The sequence below is a fragment of the Dermacentor silvarum genome, chromosome 1 (genome assembly GCF_013339745.2).
Source record: "Dermacentor silvarum isolate Dsil-2018 chromosome 1, BIME_Dsil_1.4, whole genome shotgun sequence".
NCBI lineage: Eukaryota > Metazoa > Arthropoda > Arachnida > Ixodida > Ixodidae > Dermacentor > Dermacentor silvarum.
The window spans coordinates 294,757,622-294,778,801 of NC_051154.1; the positions used below are offsets into that span (position 1 = coordinate 294,757,622).

The following is a 21,180-nucleotide window of genomic DNA, read 5'->3' on the forward strand; positions in this document are numbered from 1 at the left end:
CTCGGCGAGCTGTAACACTCTTCCAATGGAAAACAGTTATATCTTGGAGAGCTTTGCGGACATGGCAGACCAGTTGAGATGAAAGAGAATATTGTAATTAATCCACCCAAGTGTAGCACCAAGCGACGAAGCGCCTATGTGCTTCGGGCTTTCGAATAATTCTGCCACGTGTTTCTATCTCTTGGACCTCCTGGTTAGCTCAGATGGTAGAACAGCACAAACATTTTCTTCAACTGAGAAACTTTCTTTCTGAAAAGCCGTATGAGTTTTCTTTTGCAACTTCGTGCTGTACTTAAGTGAATGACAATTTGCCTTTTCTTTTACAGATTTGCGTACAGTATGAGGGTGACCCGTAATTTTCTCATGGCGAGAAAAAAAAGGAAAGAAAAAAAAACAGAACGCATATTTAAATCGGTGCCCGTTGAAGAACCCCATGCAGTCAAAATTATTCCCGAGTCTCACACTACGGCAGCCTCATAATCAGATCATTGTTTTGGTAGATAAAACCCTAGAATTTTGAACTTTGACAAGGTGGAACAGTTACTAGCCTCGCGCAAGTCAAGCAAGTCTTTGAACTCATGAGGCAAAGTCGGTATATATATTTGCTATATAGAACCAACGCAGTTCTCTATAGCTCTTTAGGTTAGCATGCATGTTTGTTGTATTTGGTTTCTAAAAATAGTTGCGCAGTGGTTCGGCTCCGATATAATTTTTTGGCGTCTTATGCTCTTTCATTTGTACCCACGTACCTATACAGCAACAGTCCTCCCCCCCCCCCCCCCCCCTGTGTATTACTTCAGTTATTGTGTGTCTTTTGCAAGACTGTACTTCAGGTGTCCATAAAAAAGTGAAACCGCCAAGACGCCCTCGCCCTTTTCCTTTCCTTTGCGCCGCCGTATTCACGATAAGTTACCGGTGTTAACTGTCCCCACCATATGACCCGATATGTATGTATATATATATATATATATATATATCAAGCAGGGCCGCGGCCTGGCGGGCACTGGCTGAACTACAGATAGTGTGGATTGCGCCGCACATCGTCTGCTAGGCACATGCATTTACACGTGCTTGTACAGCTTGAATGGCAATAAAGGTCGCTTCTTCCGTGGCTCTAGGAAAGTCATAAATGCTGTTCTGCATTTTTTATGGTGTACAAATGTATTTAACGTTGCGCTGTCGTTCTTGCGATGTAGTAAGATCACTGAATGTCTACGTCGAGTGCGCGATGTGATTGTCCCACCCTCCGCTCGCCACAATCACTACAATTTTACTGTCGCATCGTGTTTAGAGAACATCACAAAAAGCCTTTTACCTCATTGTAAATAAATATATTGGTAGCAGCGAGACGTGAATACCGCGCTTTAGTAAGTCGTCATGGTGTGTTCCATGATCACTCCGAAAATTCTGTAATACGGCGAAACATCAACGGGGTGGCTTGAACATCACTCAGCTTTAGAAAAAAAGAGACCAATCATACCGCATTATACACTTTGTATTACGATAACTGCATTATGATGTAATTGTGATAATCGCATGACTCTCGCTGCGGTGGTTATGTCCGATTACGGCATTTACCTGATTCTTATACGTCCCTATTGCTTTCCAAGGAAATTTTGCCAAGAATTGATCGCGTTGTAGGGCACCAGTTCATGGCCAGCTGCCTCCTCTTCGATTTCTTCGTCGGGCAGGTGTCGTGCATTGGCTACCACGGTCTGAAGAAAGCAACAATTTTGGTTAAAGCTCTTATGCGGCCTAGCTGGCAATGTATGCACAGTCGAAATATGTCATAAAGAAGTAGCATGCGATGCAAAACTGCTCTCGTTACACACAGTATTTGTGATAAGAAAATACAGAATCAATGAATCGACATCGTTAAAAGCACTTAAAAATCATTATGAATGCAAGATTTCAGAATGAAAAATAAAAGCTTTTGAATACCATCGTCAAACGACGACATAGAACGAACTTGACTGCTTTCTGGGGGTCAAACTTAAAACGTCAAGCGAAACTTCATACTGTCATCAGCGATAAGCATTTTAGATTTACTTCGTTATATCAAATAATTCGTTATAACCATGTCTGGCTGTAATAATATATAATATAAATAATAGTCCTACTCAAAGACAATTTGTGTAGATGTGCCAGCCAATTGCCTTCTCGTTTTTGTGATTTGAAAGTGGAGGCGAGCTTCTTTCAACGTCGGCATCTCATTGGGTCTACAATTCGGAGCGTGGAGGCACAAAACACCAGTGCCGCAGTTTTACATGGATGGATCCTTAAATTATCGGTGCCAAAGTTGAATGTTTGAATTGATACGCATACCAGGTAGTGTACAAAAGGCCATACAACCTGGTCTGAGGTAGAAGTAAAAAAAAAGTGTGATCCGTACAAGCTACTTGGTTGGCAGTGCCGTTTTATAGCAGCGGCAACCAACATGTACAACAGTCAGAATATCAAATGTTGCTCTTTAATGTCTTGTAAAAGTTCTCAAAACAGCCAATTTTCAGATTTTGCTCCGTCAAGGAATGCCAAAAGTTCCAGTTTCCTTAGTACTCGTTTGAATTGGGCACTTTTTCTAAATGCACTGAACACACGCTGGGCAAGATAAAAGTTTATTTTTCAGGAATCATTGTATTTGACCATCGCGAGCAAATTGCATTATAAATGGATGACTTAAGGAAAAAATACACTTTTGAGCACCTGTGTCATACAATAACATGTGGGCGCAAACCATGTAAACCCAGCAGCCGCATTTATCCGTCAATAGAAACATGCAATCGGGGTGTTTGCACCCTTTCAAGTTTGAGAATGTTGAAAGAATAACGCTCGAGGACTGGCCTTTCCACACAGTGGCCGCATGAAGCAGACAAAAAAGCAATACAGCAAAGAAACTTTTTCATAAAAAGTGAAAAGCTGGAACGCAACAACCCGCACCCACTCGGCATAGAGTGCGTGCCTCTCACAAATGGCGAAGGTAGAGGCTTCTCTGTCGCTTTGGCAACCCACGTGCATCCACAGAGTGCTTAGTACCACATGACTGATACAATGCACTACCGCGGCGGATAGATGAGTGGCAGGCGTGCTGCTTTTCTTTTACTGCTTTACTGTCAAAACTGACGATGTTTGACCTAAATAGCGCAAACGATAGGTGCAGAGCGGCGATGTTGGGTCACATGACACGCAGTCCGTGCTTTCTTTTGTTGACAATAACCCACAGAACTTATCTGCCACAAAGATCCTTGCCTTCGCCACTGATTACCTGAGAAAGTGGTTTGATGTCAGAGCCGTACCCGACTGTTCGGCCGCGCAAGTCTTTTCTGATTGACTGCGTCATTTTCCGTTACGGAATGCCACACTTGCTGATCATCACCATGACAATGCGTTCATGTGCCTTCAAGAAATTATATCTCTGCATGGTATCAGGCCCATTACTGCTTCTCTGCTACGTCCACATATGAACGACCTGGTTGAACGCACAAACCGCCTGGTGAAGGACATTGTAGTATCCTCTTATGTCAGTCCTAATCAGGACGACGGGGATGACTACGTCGCCACTTCGTGTTAGCTCTAAACACCTTCGAACCAGAAGTAACAAGAGAGGCACCATTTAACCCTTTCAGCCCTGAATTTTTTTACCATGAGGAATTTTCTTTCATCGTTTGGTATTGATTTACTACTGCCTAAGAAACATAAAAATATTTATTATATTCGGAGTACAACATCAGTATAATATTTGGCGTCATGCCATATATATAGGACACCAGGGCTTAGTGGTTGTGGAGAGGAATACGAAGTATTTCGAAGTTGCATGTTATTTCCAGGTATGTCACACATTTAAACGCAGAAAAACTTGCATGATGGCCATTTCACAGTGGTCCTTGAGCGTGAAAGGCCTCAAAAACATTTTTCATGCTCGTTATACACGGTTAATCATTGCACTTGAATGGCCTCTATCTACCTGATAGTCGATTTGTTGGGCGTATTTTCGTCATAGATGGCCAAATCTTCGTCTATTGTGCAGCAAGTACAACTCCCCAAGCTTGCAAAAGCAAACTGTGTGTAGCGCCCACCGACGCTGCAACGCGGGGACGCTAAGATCGGCGCTCTCTGGCGGCGCCTTGGTGCTGGCTGCGAAAGACGACTAAAATAGTTGGGCGCGTGCTCGATGCGCCAGCACGGCACACGCTAGTCTGTTCTAAAAGCCTAGTGCGCTAGCCCTCTTGTTCTGGCGCTCCACTGCGACGCCTCAGTTCCCGACATGTGTTCTGGTTTTCATTGCCATCGTCTTCTACTTCAAACACATGCACTTCCTTTATCCTTGCACTTGAATGGGCTCCATCTACTTGTCACTGCTGTCCCCGATTCGTCGTCGGCGCAAAGTCGATCGACGGGGTTGACAAGCTGGGTGGTCGTTCCGTACTCGAGCGAACACAGTGAAAAGAGTCAGAGTCAGGAGTAATAAAAAACAAGATATTTATCGGCTGATAAATATTCACAAATAATAAAATAAAAAAACAGAAGACAGACTAATACACCTGTACATAATATAACACAATGATGAAGACAAATAAATACGAGTAATTGACAGTAATATAAAAATGAATACACTTAACAGTATTTCACTAAAACAAAGTTCAAATAAATGAAACGATGTCATACGAGTGGCCGGGCAGCAGCAGCAAGTCCATAAACCATGAAGTCGACGCGCAGAGCTTTCCCGAAGAATGCTGGCGGGCCGATCTTGTTGAGCTGGATGCGAATTGCTGGGCTGGGTTTCCCGGGAGTCTAGATTTTACGTCCTCTCTCAAGCAGGTTGAGCTAACTTGAGGCGAACTACCGTGTGCTTCGTTGCAGAAGTTAGTTTGTCGTCTCGTACGTCAACTAGTTCCTCGGAATTCCGACGTGGCCAGGCGGCCCAGGCGATACTGGACGGCACTAGCCCTCCGATGGCTTCTCAGCAGCGCATAGGTTAAGCTTTTAGACTATTCAGCAGGGCCCAAAACCTGCGCTTAAATAGCCTCTCCTTTCCCTAGTTCCCTATGTAGGGGAACTGTCGGTATGCAGAGTTCACCTAATTATTTCACGACTCCTCCCAAAGGTCTTGGCCGCGCCCCTTTCACCATGGACGAGGGCCGGTAGATTCCCCTCTCTGCAAAGGTCAAGGGCCAAGGTCGAGCCCGGCACTACCACGTGGACGTACACGCACACTTCTGGGTCCGTAATCGGCGTGTCGCGTCTCGAATCGAGATGCCACTCCGTGAGGCCACGACGCTTTTGACACCCGCATTTCGGCGTGTCGATGTCTCGAAATTATACGCTGCACAGTATGGACCGCACATTTTTGACACCCGTAATTCGGCGTGTCGCTAATCAGCGTCAAACCCACTCGAAAACTCTCGAAAATATGCCGCTCAGTGGCACTACTTGATAGTCACTTTGTTGGATGTATTTTTGCCAGAGAAAACTAATTCTTCATCTACTGTGCAGCAATTACTGCTTCCCAAGAGTGCAAAAGCAAACTGTATAACCTGCCTTTCATCACCATCGTCTTCTACCTCCTACACGCACACTTCCTATAGTGCATCCAACATATTTGGGTCAAAGATACACATACATTTCACTATAGGAGTCCCCTTGCCACGGAATACAGCAGTTCAGGCTGACTGACCGTCTCTGGAATAATAATAGAAAAAATCAGAAGCTGTCACAAGCAACAGCGCCCTCACTCTACATTCAACTCATGCAGGGCCTTCACCTACCACTAAGCCCTGGTGTTTTATATTTAGGACACGCCAATCACGGCGTGCCCTGGGCTATGCGCAAATAAGAGGCAAAACTTCCGAATTTAAATACATCCCTAAACATATCACAAAGTACAAATAAAATTATGATCGCTACGGAGAGAATAGGTACTGAGTAAAATATTATCAAAAGGCGTGGATACTGCTGCAGTCGAGTTTCTTGCTTTCAGCCATTTTGATTTCACCTCTAGGGCTTTCTGAGGAAGACAAGGATGGTGAAACTGCCACCTATGCTAGTGGAGGTGTATGGAGAATACTTAAAATCATTTTTGAGCTTGATAACCATTTGTGTCACGATTTAGAACAATTTCTCTACGTGTCCTTTTTATTAGACGCCAGGGCCGAAAGGGTTAAGTCCGTTTACAGAAGGGTGCTGAGAATGCAACAAGAACTTTCTTGTCTTTGACGCTAATGGGCACCGATGGCCCACAGACACAAGCACTACTGAGTTGCTTTGCGAGGTACACCTAGGAGGGCAGCTAGAGGTATAGGGCTCCATTAGATGCAGGTGGCCTCTTCCTAAAAACCTTGCCCTCGGTCATCCAAGGCTGGAGATCTGGTTCTTGTTTTGCGTGCCCAGCGTGTTTCTCGAGCACTGCGAAAAGTGTCTGCCGTGTTCTTACTATGCTTGCTTGCGTAGATTGGCCTCACGAGAAGCAGAGCCCCAACTCGACGACAAACCCCGGCAACAGCGTTTTTACCGCTCACGCAAGTCAGATGAAAATTTACGTTCATTGAGACCTCAGCGCTAACTTTAGTTTTCTGCTGACTCAGACTTTAGAGAAAATAAATGGGGTAAGCGTAACGGGTGACAGATTCGTTATGATATATTAAGGAGTCAGCGCATGATATAGAGCAGAGAAAAAACAGGAAAATAAAGAAAATAACGGTAATGACAGCCCTACGTAGAAGGTTCGACGTGTAGCAATATATCTCTGCTTGTAGCGCCCTCTACAAAAACGGTTACAGCGAAGCAAATGTTTCTTCGCTCACAACCCGAAGTACGTAATGTGGTAGCCAAATGTCAATACTAAGCAAGAGCAACTTGAAATGGCACATTCTTGGCACAATGACACACTTTAAGAGGAAGACTAAGCCAACTAGACTGATCGAATTAAGACAGTGACTGTGTGAACCGAGAGGATGATTCAGCGAATTAAGCGGAATAACGAAGCCAATTAAGGGGCATGACTAAGCGAATTAAAAAGATGATTAAGCAAATGCAAATTAAGAGGTTGAGTAATTGAATTAAGACGTTGAGTAAGCAAATTATGAGGGATGACTAAGCGACTTTAGGGGAATTTGTGCGTCATGTATCCATCTTCAATGGATCGGCACTTAGGCTTTCGCCTTCAAGTCGCCTTAGGGATAACATGAGACCCTGTGAATTTTGTTCATCGGTTGTATATAAGGCTAGTCGCGCCCACCATGTGCACTTTCTCATCCTATATTTTTCTAGTCATGTTCGTCTCCCGGTCATTGTAGCAGTGGCACTAATGATGAGTTGTTTTAACTTGAAACAATTGAGTGAAGCTGGACTTACTTTACAGTCGAGGACCACCTTTGTTAGGTCGGTGGTCTGCATCTCAGGGCTCTTGAACTGGTCCCAGGAGGGGAACTCATTTTTAGTCAATAGGTGGTACGACTGTCCAGGTTGCACGCAACCCGCGCGACCTGCTCGCTGGTCGACAGTGGCCTTCGACGTGGGGAACGTACCGAGCAGGCTCACACCCGTGGATGGGTTAATGCGCTGCTCTCGGCGAACGCCGGAGTCTACAACGTACACCACGTCGTCAACGTTGATGGATGTCTCAGCAAGGTTAGTGGAGAGGTTCACCTTGTGCACGTCTGCAGGCAGGAAGAGTGCAGAAAATGTGATGACAGATGGGTTCCTGACTTTGTCTCCAGCGAGTGGAAGAGCTTTGCAAGTATGCTAATCGCCCTGTTTTCACCATTGCTGTGACAGGACGCAACGCTGTTTCGTTGCATTAGAATCTACGTTTAGAGTGGCGTCGGCTAAGCCCGCTTTAAATTTATTGTGTATGAAACTATTCAATAAAAAATCAATCAATCATTATTGGCGATAAGAACAGAAGTGATTCATAAGGAAATAACTGCCAATCCCGAATACATAAACTCGAAGGAGATGTCATCCACGCTTTTTTTGCGGAATCTTTATTTATCGAGAGGCCTTTTGAGTTGTTGAAGTTGAGCGGCGATCGGCTTCTGCCGATGACGAACGGAAGAGGTTTACACGAGGCATCCATATGCGCAGCGAGCAAACTTATTGCACCATGATCGTTTTTCTTCTATGGCATATATGGCTCATCGGATTCCGGCGCTTGTCTGACAGGCATCTGCTAAAACTGTGCGTTTCAAATTTGTCGGCATGAAATGTTTCCGACGATGCAAGAAGTTATCGCGTCCCCATTAGAAGTGTATTTGCAAGGGCGTGTCATTGCAGAGCGTTCGATATACCGAGTGTGGGGGTGAACAGGAGTCCGATGTACACGTCGTACATCGCTACACTTTTGCGTAGGACTTTTAATGTAATTTTACAACCATTAGAAATAGATAATAGTTCAATATATACGGGGTCGATATATCCGGGATCGACTTTATGCAGAAGAAGGTCCCTAGGTTACACAAATCGCATAAAAGTAATGCCGGCTAACTTGGTACATTCCACTTCTAATTATTCGACCCTGACGAAACAATTACACGGCGAGTCCATTTAAGGTATGCTGCCAACTTTTTGGAAATCATTTTTGAATCTGACTTTAAACTGATTGTTTGTGTCTGCCTTCAAAAGGACAGGAGTATGTTTGGTAAAAAAATTTCAAAAATTACAATTTAATTACGAAAATTAGCCAAAATATGTTCATCACGCCAGCAGTCATAACTACCGATCCTACCAGACGACAAGAAAATGGCTCGGCAGCAATGTAGGTGTATATGTAGGCTGTGCAATGAACTATGATCTTTGTTGTGTCATCAATATTACGTATGTTATAGCCGAAAAACCAAAAATTGTGTAGTTTCAATTGGTTGCATTTCAATTGAAATCCTATAACCTCAAAAGTTATTGATGATTTTCAAGTTCATTGCACAGATTAATGTTGTAGATAGAATCATGGGAAATTTCAATGAAAATATTGGTTTACTCCAAAGTGACAAGCTTTTGTGCAACAAACAACTCAAGATGATGTTTCGAGAAAAAAACAAAGAATTACGTTTTGCAAACATTTAAAATTCATCAATGGAAAGTTGTGGGAGGCTAAAATCCACCAGGCTCATAAGCGAGTGCCTGCTTAGCTGCCACGAGTTCACATTTTCATCGTTTTGTAGCTCATTGTATTTTTCGGGCTTGTTTTCCGTCAACTGTCGACTGACGTTTGGCTTATTTCAAACTTGTTTGGTCCGTTCTGAGGCAAGCTACAGGGGTATAATACCTATCATAGAGATTTAAACATCTAGAACATCTAAAGTTAAGGAAAGATAGCTTTCACAACGGCAGAACAACACGGGGGAGCAGTGTGAATAACACGATGAAAGTCGCGTTCGCCCAGGTGGCAATTTCTGCAATTTGATTAAAAAAATGGTAGCGGTCACTCTTGCTCCATTTTATTAATCTTTGAAATCGCTCATATAAAACTAATCTAAAAGTATCCTGCGCATTTGAGTGCCACCATTGGTTTGTTTTAATGATCGAAATGGGGTTTTGGTTTAAGTGAGGTCTGCGGGTAGTTATAAAAAGCATAACTTTAGAAGAGAACTGGAAAGAGACGTAATTTTTTCAGCACCACAATTCGGAATGTCTGCGAAATTTTAAATTATGGAAAAAATAAAATTCACTTCAAAAAAATCTAAGAACATCATCTTGGTCGGAGACATACGTTAAACTAGAGGCAGAAAAGTTTTGACACACAGCAGTGATTCACCTGGCAATATTTGTTTGATTAAAATATCTCCATGAATCCAACGCGCACGTTCTATGGTTTCAAAGTAAAAAGCTAACGTAGAAATGACAGAGCGCTTATATAACGTGGTAATCGAATGTGCACCTGATTTTTAGCAAGACAAATTTAGCACGCCTCTGTTTATGGCAAAGTCTATCGTCGTTACTCTCGCAGCACCTTATCAGTATTGGATTCATAACTGACGTATCATTGGGGTCAGCTGTGTGCATACTGATCAGCCAAGTTTGAATTATCCGGTGAAACCCCATTTAAGGATCGAAATAGCAAAACTTTTAGTCCATAGCTGGATACCCACATAGTATGGATGCCGGCTGGGACTTCAATCTGGATTGAGTTGACAAAGAATTTACTGAACCGTAGCGTAATTAACGAAAATCTACTGCATCAAACCAAACTTGCTGCAAAGCATGAACACTTTGCGAAAATTTGACAAGTCAGCGTTTTAACAAGAAATGTCATGTCTACTGACGCTTATATTTACGCAGCGTTAAGTGCAAAAAATAAAGAGCAAATATGCAAACTGAACATCGCTATTAGAAGTCAGGCACATGATGCAGTAAAAACTTGTATATTTCACAAATGTTTAATGTAATCGGTCGTGGGAAGCGTGTTAAACCGTCACAGTTTCCAAAACAAAAGCGATGTCAAATTTGCAGGGGATGGTAAAATCAATAAAAGTAAGTAAATAGGCAGATCGATTTGTACGGGCAACCGAAATGCTGCCCGACCAATCAAAAAACTAACCTGCTGGAGGATTTGCAAAGATCTTTTGCTGTCCCTGGTATCGCAGACGTGAGTGCAGCGGCAGAATACGGGCGTGGAAGTTCACTGGAGCTCGCTTGCAACGCTCTGCTCGCACCTTGTTGATTTCGTTCCACCCGGGCAGGAAGCAGAGCATCGATGTGGTTGGCTTCATCTCCATGATGCACGTCAAAACTTCGGGAACGATCCGGACCGGGTCAGAACCACACTGAAGATGAGAAATGTAGAGCCATGACAATAGCACTGCAACCTCGATATTACAAACACAGATATAACGAGTTGTAAGCGATGACAGCCGTAAACATAGGAATGCTCATCACTAAAATCAGCATATAACGAATACGTAATCCTCATTAACTCGCACTGTGATATATCGAAATATCGGTCAAGTCGAAATTTTGTTCCAGCAGTGGGGTCAACCCATGTTATCTTTACCCCTAAACTTCAAAAAGTTCTTGCGCTGAACTCCGGATATCTCGAAATCCCAACTTCGTAAACAACAGGGAAAATCAAAGGGGTGCACTCGCTTTTCACCGGTGGCGGCTTCCTAGCTGAGCCAGATGCTGCGCCAGGCCGCACTTCCCCTTCTTTCTGTCACCGCTGGAGCGCACTTGCTCAGCTGCTTGCTGCCACTATGTTGTGTCCTCACATAACAGCTGGCATTTGAAGTATGTTTTTTTCCCCTCTCGTTTAGGATGCTGTCAGTGACTCATCAATGTAGTCACGGTGTATTAGTCGTGACGTTGAGTAAGATGACCGGCGCTTTTGAGCGGGTGCGATCAGCCGGCACGCTTCCAGGGGCCGTATTCTGAAACGTTCGCCTAGGCGAAATTTCGCCTAGGCGAAATCAGCATGCGCGCTGATTGGCTGGTTGAGCAAATTGAACGACGTCGGGCTCAACCACCCAATCAGCTCATCCAATTTTGCTAAAACAGCCAATCGACGCACGCCTGAAAGCGAAAAAAGAAATTTCGCCTAGGCGAACGTTTCAGAATACGGCCCCAGATAGGCACAGTGGTGTGTGGCATAGATAGGCAGAGTGTTAGATTATGATATGGGAACATTTAACTAGCTCACACAGGCTAGGTGACTGTTGTGACTGGTGACTGAACCTGTGCATAGGAGACATGGAAGGCGGCGACAGGACGAAGTTGTGCATGGCGTGGCAGTTGAGAACAGACACAGTAATCGGAATCGTTTCACACAGCCAGAACTTCTAGACAGCCGTTTGTGCCATTACAATTTGCAACGCTTCTGCGGTCACAATGTCTTGAAAAACGAGGTTATCCAGAATGCACTGAGTGACTGGGTCTAGTGCCTTGCCCGGAATCATGATGACAGGCGCGCCGTCGAAGAACTCCGAACACTTCGCCGTGTTGATTGTCGCACTCGTCAGAATCGTCTGCCGCATGAAAAAAGACTCAGTACAGCGGTAGAACATTTTCTGCGGCAATCCATATATATTTATAACACCTTCAGAGCCTTTCTAGATAAGAGTAATGTTAAGGTTGTTCTCGCCCTCTTTCGAGAGTGCGTGTGTTTCTTCCCAACTTGGGCGTTCGAGACGCATCGCCTGAGACGGTGTACCCAAGTGCAGAATACTATCGCTATGAATTGCTGCGACGGGTTCGCTGGAGGCATCCGCTGGATTTGAAGCAGATACGGGTGTAAATTGAAGACACTTTGTATTTACAAGAACTATTTACAGGAAATGTACATAGAATTGCAGGTTGGAGCTGAAACGCATACGGTGACCGTATATCGGCAGAGTCGATGAGGCGTAACACCTCAAGTTGTGTCCAGAACGCTTGGGCGGCTCAACGGCGTCACCGGCGCCACCTTTTCTACCCTACGGTGCCCCGCCTCAGCATTTACCGCCAAATCACTACCGAGTGGCTATGAGAGTGGTCCGCCGGCGCACCAATCGGTAATCCTATAATAGGATCGTCGTTTGGGTGGTCCGCCAGCTATTCCAGCATATCGCTTCGTCCAAGCGCCCTTTGCTTTACCACCTTTTACGGTGTTTTTATCCTCTCCCCAATAACAAAATAGAAAGAAAACGCAACAAGAGAGAGGGTTATAAATGCATAACAATCGTACCCCGCGCAAAGCCAGCAAGCCCAACGTCATGGGCTAAATTAAAAACTAATAAACAGTAAGCCCCTGCAAACTAAGGCGGCAGGGTGATTGACCTGCGGTGTCTCCGCGTCCCACTCTTGTAGCTGCGTACAATCTTTGGAAAAACTGATGGCTTAGTATTAGGGGGCCATTCGTGAACGAAAGCTGCCGAAACAGCACTGTATGCTCGCGTACGTTTATCCAGTATATGCCTGCTCAGGACAGGTTTTGCGCAACAGTCAATTCGCTACGGTCGTAGACAGAGGTTCCCGCAATGGCCACAATAGACATTGCGTGCACAGTGCATAAAGAGCACCAATTATCGCTTTGCTTTTGGGCACCATTTTGCACTATTGGGTGCTAATTATCGCGTCGTCATGCGCCCCCGCGTTTGCTCTGTACCAGCCGGCTCTAATCACCCCCCCCCCCCCCCCCCCCCCTTGTCGGGTATAAGCGTCAGTGTCATGGTCCGCGTACCAGCCTCACCTCGGCGCCGTCACCACAACAGGCATCCGACGCTGACCATCAATTATCCCTTTGTGTTTCGTTCGTCAAACCAGGACCGGTGGCCACATACGACCAACCGTTTCTTTACCCCCTCTTTACAGTCGTTCTGCTCTGCGAAACCAGGATGAAGGAACACGCCGATCCCAAGCTTTCCGAGCAACAATTAAAGAAATAGCTGTGCTTTTTAGCAGCGGGCTTACAATAACTTAAAGAGGAGAGTGGCTTACAGGGCACATGTCATGAATTACAGAAAAATCGCGAGCAAATGTTGAAATACACAATATTTCGACCGGAATATATTAGGCTCAAAAAAAGAAAGAAAAATAACTAAACAATCACAGTGAAACGGAACTCTAGTATGAATGTTGAATAATGAATTACGAAAGAATGAATTATTACTGAGGGAAACAACGGTAACGAAAAGGTGGTTTCACTCCATTGATGCCAGAGGCACTGCCGCTGGATAAAAAAAAGTGCGGCCTGCCGCGTGCATCGAAAACGGTGTGATCCGTTTTCGATGCACGCGGCAGGCCGCACCTTTTTTTTTATCCAGCGGCCGTGCCAGAGGTATGAAATGACCCAGAATATTTGTGTGCTGCAAGTAGGGACATGAACCTTATAAGTAGGAGTGTGCGAATATTCAAAAATTATGAATATTATCAATTATATGAAATGAAAAATTGACATCCACCCGTATGCACCACGAAGCTACAATTTTTCATTTAGTGATTCCTTCTCGACATAGCAGGATTCTGCAGAACTGATTTTCCGCCGATGAAATATTTAATATTTGTATTCAATTCAAGAACAAGGTATTTGAAACAAATCGAAGATAGTGCTAGCTTTGCGGAAGAACTCATGTTTGTTAGCGTTTATTTATATATAATATATTAATGGCGTACGCCTCCTCCGTGAGGCGTGCCTTTAAAGCGCGTGACCATTCGTGAATTTGCTCGCGGTTACCGAAATCCGCCCGCAGTGGTCGCTCGCTCATCTCGAAGGCCGTATCATCATTGTGGTAGCATTGAAGCGGGGTTTGCGCTGCTGTGCGCCTTCTTTGATCGCGCCTACGTGCTTGGTATTATACGCGTGGGTACCAATTTTCCCATCACCGGATTGGAAGGGTTCGTTGTAATAGTACGGCTATAAAAAAAGAACATTCGTTTTATCTGGAAGCAGTTACAACATGCAGAGACGGAAAATTGTAAGTGCACTGAAATGTGTTCGTTAGAACCAATAGATTGTGATATCTGGGATCGTTATAAGTGGGTTCCAGTGAATGCGTGTAATGAAAAGTGTTTGCTCAGGGTAATGTTCTTTAAATTCACGCTGGAGTTACTGAAATAGAACTGGAACTAGAACGACTAGAGGATAAAGTGACTCTCGCCCAATTTATTTAGTGTTGAGATTGACGTCGGAAAAGTTGACGGGCTTCGTGCAGCAATTTTAGGGTGCGAAGATTACTCGCGAAAAAAGAATTCTAATTTTTGATGGCGAACGTAGGAGGTGTGAGCATAATGCGAGTGAATACGGCAACATTCGTAAATATGCGTAGACAATACGAAAAATTCCGGAAGAGTAGGGAGGCATGTCGCTAACAGAGTGAAGAAAAGCATACCTTCCGTGTACGGTTTATGGAGAGCACCTCACGAAGGAGCACAAGCAGCGAGTCGGTACAGGCGTCGGGCTCATGGACCTCGTCAACGAAGACGTGCGACACTCCTTGCTGTTCGACGTTCTGCTGCAAGTGACGCAGCAGGATGCCCAATGTGCAGATGAGTGCGCCTCCGCGGCTCCTCAGCAGCTGCTTCGTGAGATGGACTTGGTAGTAGATGATGTCGCTCCGCTGCAGGATTGAAAATTATCTGACGCAATACACTGACTTCTGCATTTCAATGTTACCCCAAGGAAAAAATTTGGTACAGCTGTACTTGTAAAACTGTGCTTCAACACTACCATAAATTATTGCAAAATGTTCTGCTAACCTCCCCGAACCTTGGTATTTGATGCATAAAAAGGGAATACCGTGATCAACCTTTTGCTGCCGAGTTAAAAAAACGGAGTCTTGAAAGAATTCTTTATGAGTCAAAACTGTTTCACGGTTTCAAGATAATGAATAGCATACAAGTGTGCTACAGCTTTCCCCAAAATCCTTAGCTGTTCCTTCTAGAGAGTTAGTGTACTAACTCTAGATGAAAAGCTAGGATAAAAAGTGACAACCACAAAGGTGCCACTCTGTTGCTGCCTCTTATTTTAGTAACCATAAAGATAATCAATATATGGTGCAAAAAGAAACATTTAGATGTAGCCCGTACGTAGGGACGATGAGTAATGTTTATTATATATATTTCTGAGAAAGATACAATGGCTGTTGAAAAAAAATTTACGGTGCTTGAAAGGATGCCAAAGAGCAGCTGCCACGAACTTTTTGTGTACGTGCGCTCTATGGTAGAATAAAGTGCATACTACAATGTTCCCGTGCTGCTTCATTGGTTACGACTAGGATTGTGCGAATACCAAGTTTACAATTTCGAAACAAATCGAAGTGCTTTCGCGGTGGGTAACGGATAATTACACCAGTCAATTGTCATTGCAGCAATGTAATGGAAAGGTGCAAATTAGTTTTTCGTGTCGCCTTTCCTCTCTGCCGTGATCCTGCCATGAAGCACCTCCCGATGTGGCGCGCAAGACAGTGACAGCAGCAGAAGCCGTGCAAAAGTCGAAGGAAGAGGCAAAAAAAGGTTCACCTAAATACATTAACCAACCTCTGCGTCCCGCTCGAGAGCCACCCGCTTTGCCATGGAGATTGTTGCAATCCTCCTTGGCTGGGTGACCACGATATGGCACCTAGAGCCTTGCCCTCCACGAATGTTGTCCTCAAAGATGAACTGCGCAGCCTGCGTGGTCTTCCCAGATCCAGTCTCGCCACAGATCACCACCCCTTGGTTACGGTTGATGGCACTCACAATGTCCTCCCTGCAGCGTGATACGTACGTGCGGAATATACGTAGCAATCTTGGTTCTGCCGTGCAGAAAGATCTAAGCACATTTATCCTAGCGACACTCAAAAGGTTTGTAGATTACCATGAAATTATTGTCTGCGTGCCAGAAATTGCTATTTACCATTATGTTTCTAAATTGATCTTATACCGCGTGTGTAATGTGCTCAAGGTTGGGTAATATATGCTGGGACGTTTTTCTTAGGTTTTATTCATTCAAGCAGGACTTGAACCCAACTAATAAATAAAGGATCAAAAAATAGGAAAAGGCTTCTAACCCAATAGGTCCGCCGTGCACTGTGATGACTATATCGTATGCCACGGGCTTTCTTGTGCTACTTTCTCATGCTACAATTTACAGCATCTCGGTTGTGTGTTCAGGTTTGGCATTCTTCCACGAACGGGCAGAAGCCTGGAATTCATTTTTTGATTCACAGCTGTTGTCTATGTGACTCAGTGCGGTGTCGGAAAAGGTTTCCAGCATGACAAAAACAGTCTCAGTTCCCGTCTGTTTTAATTGCTTCTTTGCCTGTTTTATTCCTACGCCATTCATATGGCAGTGGAAACGAGCGGCATCGTATACACAAAGGAGTGCAAATTGCTCCAGTAAAAGAAATAATAGTATAAATAATATTAATATTATTTTTTTCCTATGCAGCCTTACTAAGTTCTGTAAACATTTTTCTGACACCTCGGCTCGCTCATGAAGGTATATAAATCACTCTAAAGCAAAAGTGGAAACCCTTCTTGAAGCTCTGCCTTTGAACAAACTCATGTAGTCTAGCTTTCATGAGACTTGAAATCAGCTGTGGAGTGAATGCTTAACCAACACTACAAGGCACGAATCGACGAATAGATATTCTTGGTGCTATATAATCAAGTGTAGATGATACAAGCCTCTCAATTTGCGGACGGGTTCTCTTTTGCGCGTATGGCGTTCTACTTCTCTCCTTCTCCAGGCTTATCTTTTTCTAAACCACAAAATAATTGCTTTTTCGCCGTGCTTTAGCTCCCTTCCGCCAAAGTAGTGCCGATACGAGACATTACCGATTTCGCATAAGTTCACTCGAAGCGCTCAATCTTAATTATCCTCCTCTTCTTTGGGGCATGAGGACCAAGTGATGAAATTTAATGCTTTTACGGCAGATAGCAAAATTCTACCAATGTATGGATCCATAATGTTGATATGAGGCATAAAGTTGTTTAAAAACTGCTTGAAGTTTGTGCACAAAAACCTTTAAGCTCGAAGTTTACGAATTATTGACTCTGCAGCAAAAAGAAATCTTGCTTTTGCGTGCATTGGAACCGCCTTCCTTCCGACATTGTTTCTGTTTATTATACCGCCCTATATAAATCTACTCGAGCTAATACTGTATAATTAGGGATTACCATGGCTTACCGTGCTTTGTAACAATATTCTGCACTACGCGTGTTGTCTACCCACTCCCTTATCAAATGCTTCGACCCTCAGGGTCAATAAGTGAATAAATAAATAAATATATAGACTGCTTCTTTAGTACGCGTAACCAAAAAGGACAAGATTGCTTTTGGACAAGATCGTAAATTTTTCAAGTATTTGCATTGATCTTGCAATAGTAAAGTGGCAAATCAGCGGTGCTTTACAGAGTGGTGCACAAAATATCAACTCTGCCGCGTTTACGTGTTTCAATAGCTACAGCTTGCAGAGTTGCGTTATCGCTTTTTACCGTTATCGCTTACAGAGTTGCGTTGTAACTATGCGCGCATTCCTGCCGTCGCCGTCGCCGTCGTCACCGTAAGGTCCCGTATGAAGTCCAGCGGCGATAAAATCATAGCCGCGCGTCGTATGCTGTATGTACGAGTGAAAGTGCCCAGGGGACGCGCGCTTTCACGGAAAGCGTACGCACGGCGGAGAGCAATTAAATGCGAAGTATTCCGTCACGCGAAATGCTGTGGGGGGATGGGAGGGAGGGAGGGGGGCGACCTCGTGTGGCGGCACCAACTGCGTATCTTGCAACCGGGCGCAAGGGTAACTGGCGACTAAAATCTCGCACGCGAAAGAAGGTAGCGGGAAGGCAGCGTGGGAGGGAGGTGGCGTGGCTTCTACTCTGCCAGCAACTGCGTGCTTGTACTTGAAAGCCATCTCCTTGAAAGACTTCTCCACACGCCTCTTCCCTTTGAATTCGCTGTGCTTAAGCCGCTCGGTTTCCGTTGAAGCGATAGACCGCACGAACCTTCGGTCGTTGATGCTCCCGCGCTTGCCGACGCCAGCGTTTTGACAGTGGTTGTCTGCGGTCATCGAAAGTGATCTATTCATGTTTGCTTGTGCGCGCTGACACCATGCTTTTAATCTATTAGTAAGCGACTGTGTCCAAGTTAATGCAGCAGATAAAACTACTATCCTTACTCCGAATAGCTCTCTACTAGTAAATATTCTATCGCAAGTGATGCTTCACCTTTCGGGGGAAAGTGCCACTTTTATTTCTGAGTCGCAGTTGTAAGCAATTTTCTGCAAGTTACCAAGAATTTTTCAAATCAACAATCAGCTATATGCCAATTGGGAGATTCTAACGTTGTCATTTATCTGCAGAAAGCAATAAAATCGGTGCATTAGATACAAAGCAAAATAATTTCTCCGTTCTCATTTATTGAGTTGGAATCTTCCGAGGTGAAAACATCCTTCTACGAAACGGGGTATTTCAGCAGAGCCAGAGGGCGGAATCCTCTAGGCTAATAAATCAGAGTAGAATGAAGCAGCTGCATATCATCGTGAAGTTGGCGAGACAGATGACTGAAGCAGTGGCAAAGCGTCGGCGAGAAGACTTACATCAAGGTTAACGTTAAAAGGCATTAGGTGTGGCAAAACCACAACATGCGCGGAAGCTGCCTATACTCCCCCTAACAATTTATTCATGCATGCAGAGCTTGAGAGGCTTGTTAACAGCAGATGGACGCAGCGACTAAGAATGTGAGATACAAATCTAAAAGGAGATCAGGAATTGGCTTAGCATTCATTTAAGTATTGAACATCGCGATACAATGGGAATATAAGCACAACTGTGCAATGTGCACGCTGACCGACGTATTTTTTAAATCAGGGAAAATCACTATACCTATAAAAAATCAATTAAAGTGCATTTTATCGACCGATACAAAATATATTAAATTTATTATGATGCGCGATGGTGCGAAAGCTCGGCCATATTAATCGTGTTACTACGCAAGTCTAGAAGAATAATGCTCCTCATGGCTGTTGATTGGAATTGCTACAGCTATTCCTCCTTCATTGAACTCTGTACAAACAATTTAAAGGCTATTATTTTTTCTCCACGAGACAAACAAGCCAAAAGGTTGATATTCCAAAGTAAATTGTTTCGAACTTTTGTACTAAGTTACCCGCCGCGGTGGCTTAGCGGCTACGGTGTTGCGTTGCTAGGCACGAGGTCGCGGGATCAAATCCCGGCCAAGGCGTCCCAATTTCGACGCAGCAAAATGCAAGAACGCCCGTGTCCCGTGCATTTTCGGAACGTGAAGGATCCCCTGGTGGTCAAAATTAATGCGAAGCGCCCACTAATCGAATCGTTGTTCTTGCACGAAAAGCTCGAGAATTCAATTCAATTCTACTGAGATTCGGCATGGTATAAAGTCCCCTCCCCTCCCCTCCCTCTTTCTACACAGAAGAGCGAAATCGAATACCTGCATATCATCAGGAAGCATCTGGTGCCCCTCGATACGACCATCCGGTGGCGGAGTCCTTGTACGGGGCATGGTGCTTGCATGGGGTAGCACTGGGTACCAGTAGCCTTGACGCCCACCACAACCAGCAGGTCGCACTCGGCTTTCGGGAAAAGACTACTCCGATGTCCTACGCAGCTGCTGGAGGCGCGTTCGTCGGCCTTGTTTCGCGGCTTGATCACATGGTCACGATTCGCTGGGAGAACGTCGTCGATGGCCAAGTTGCTGGACACGTATGATACCCAGTCTTTCGACCCCTCGGGAAGGCGTCGAGGGTGTAACATCGAGGACAGCGTCTTCGTGGCTGGGGACTCTTCCGAGAAAGTGGATGTGCAACAGTGAAGGAGAAGGTTGACTGGGATGCCTATGGCGACATCGATACCCATGGCTGGTACTTGGCCGATGCCGTTCCTTACCGCGAGGCTGCTTACTTTTTCGCGATTTCGAACGTGAACGCGCGAGCTAGATTTATCTACGCCACGTGAGCCTGGTGGACCTGCGCGCGAGCGCGTGGCTTCCGTGTCGTTCTTCTTTTTACTTCTACTCCGTTTTGAGCTTTATAAGCGATCTGCGCTCCGATCTTACGCTAAACATTTTCACGCTACGAAGGAAGCTGGTGAATAAAGCCTCGCATGCAGAGACAGAGCGAGATGACCAACTTTTTCATTTATCATCCGGTGTCTTACGGCTAAAGTACGGGCCAGATATGGGATGACAGAGGTTCCTGGGACATTACACAGAGATCGGGGTACTGCAGAGGGTCATACAAGCAAATCGTTGGATCGCATACTGAAGGATGGTTTAATTCCCTCCTCTCAATTCCTTTCCCCAAATAGACCAATAGCTATCGCTATCTCAGTGAACATACGTTGTAAGCAATTTCACTGAGATAGATTCACTGAGATAGATTTAAAAAATGTGCGAATGTTACGTAACTGGACAGAACCAAGGTAAGGTTGTTTGCCGTCACTTGATACTCAGATTAGTTTTTACATTCCGCCTAATTATATAATTAGTCCTATTTAATTATTGAACTTCTAAATTATTATAATTAGATGAAAAGTGTACATGAGACCCTTGTAGAGCAGCATGGAAAACTCCCGATACAGCTTTCTGTTGCTTAATAAGTGCTATGTAAAAGTGTTTTCCCGAACGTGAAATAACCCCACAAGTACAGGCAAAATTGCCGCGCGACTGGCCGCTCGAGCCCTTTTGCTTGTATTCGCGGACATCTTTCACGTCCTGATCTTCAAAAGACATTTTTTGATTCGTTCGGAGCTGCACAGGAGTTGTTCA

General features: G+C 44.6%; 2 protein-coding genes across 2 annotated transcripts in view; one reads left to right on the top strand and one right to left on the bottom strand.

Moving 5' to 3' along the window:
* The window catches only part of LOC119437231 (adenosine deaminase), a 476,423-nt gene that overhangs the window by 296,944 nt on the left and 158,299 nt on the right, over window positions 1–21,180 (top strand). The gene's annotated exons all lie outside the window — the stretch shown is intronic.
* On the bottom strand, window positions 1,596–20,270 carry LOC119441693 (uncharacterized). Its single transcript, XM_037706294.1, has 6 exons — window positions 19,927–20,270; window positions 15,937–16,147; window positions 14,790–15,017; window positions 10,529–10,754; window positions 7,348–7,652; window positions 1,596–1,715 (listed from the first exon to the last, which is right to left on the bottom strand). The coding sequence occupies exons 1-6, from the start codon at window positions 20,268–20,270 to the stop codon at window positions 1,596–1,598; spliced, it is 1,434 nt and encodes a 477-aa protein (XP_037562222.1).